General features: G+C 60.2%; 1 protein-coding gene across 1 annotated transcript in view; it reads left to right on the top strand.

The window, feature by feature from the left end:
- Nucleotides 1-7: 7 nt before the first annotated feature.
- The window catches only part of LOC104508405 (cirhin-like), a gene marked incomplete at both ends in the record, with an annotated part of 2,911 nt that continues 2,038 nt past the window's right edge, over nt 8-880 (top strand). The window contains 4 exon segments of the mRNA XM_010150018.1: nt 8-59; nt 192-281; nt 402-610; nt 839-879. Of these exon segments, the coding sequence (XP_010148320.1) occupies nt 8-59; nt 192-281; nt 402-610; nt 839-879 (392 nt within the window).

The raw sequence follows: 880 nt of genomic DNA, 5'->3' as shown, positions 1-880 counted from the left end.
GCTCTTCCAAGTTATACCTGGGGGGATCCAGTTTGAGCGGAACCTGGACAGGCGGAAAGGTGAGTCTGGGCGGGCTTGGTGCTGCGGTGGTATTGTCCCTCTGTCCTTTTTGCCTCTCTTGGCTGCCCCAGTCCCGGTGACTAAGAGTCTGTGAGTCCACGGAGTCACGTCTGGAGCTTCCTTCCCTGCAGGCCGTATCCTGTGTCTCTCCTGGCATCCATCAGACACTCACATAGCAGCCGGATCCATCGATTTTCTCCGCGTGTTTGACGTGTGTTCAGGTAACTCACACCCAGGGGGTGAACCCAGCTTGTCTCCCACCCCGGGACTGTCAGCACCAGCACATCCCATGCTTTGGAGGGATCCCCTTGCCACCTCCAACCATCCTTTTCCCATCTCAGGCCAAACTGTCCAGAGGATCATGGTGAACTACCACGTGCAGAAGGTGAAGCGCGAGTGCATCGTGTGGAGCATCGCCTTTCTCTCCTGCGGCACTGTTGTCACCTCAGACTCCTTCGGGAGGGTGCAGTTCTGGGACTGGGAGCGGGGGACGCTGGTGGAGTCCCACACTGTCAGCACCTCGTCTGTCCTTTCACTGGCTGTATCAGAGGTAGGTGAGTCCTCTCGAGCCCCCCCAGGCAGCTGGGGTCCATCTCGGCTCCTCTGTGCTGGGCCAGAGGCGCTTAGGCAGGAGCTGCCCGGCTCAGTGCCTTTGAGCTGGCAGGAGCAGAGAGGCGTGGGTGGGGGAGAGCCTGCCGGTCCCTGCCTGCCTCCCAGTGCTCCCTTCTTGTTCTTCCTGATCTGCACTTGCAAACCCTGGCCCTGTTTCCCTCACCAGAAAGAGGACAGCATCGTCGTGGGCACCTCAACCGGGGCCACC

This window comes from Eurypyga helias, unplaced genomic scaffold (genome assembly GCF_000690775.1).
Source record: "Eurypyga helias isolate BGI_N326 unplaced genomic scaffold, ASM69077v1 scaffold33830, whole genome shotgun sequence".
NCBI lineage: Eukaryota > Metazoa > Chordata > Aves > Eurypygiformes > Eurypygidae > Eurypyga > Eurypyga helias.
Note: the sequence above shows the minus strand (reverse complement) of the source record. Positions and strands in the feature narration are given on the sequence as shown.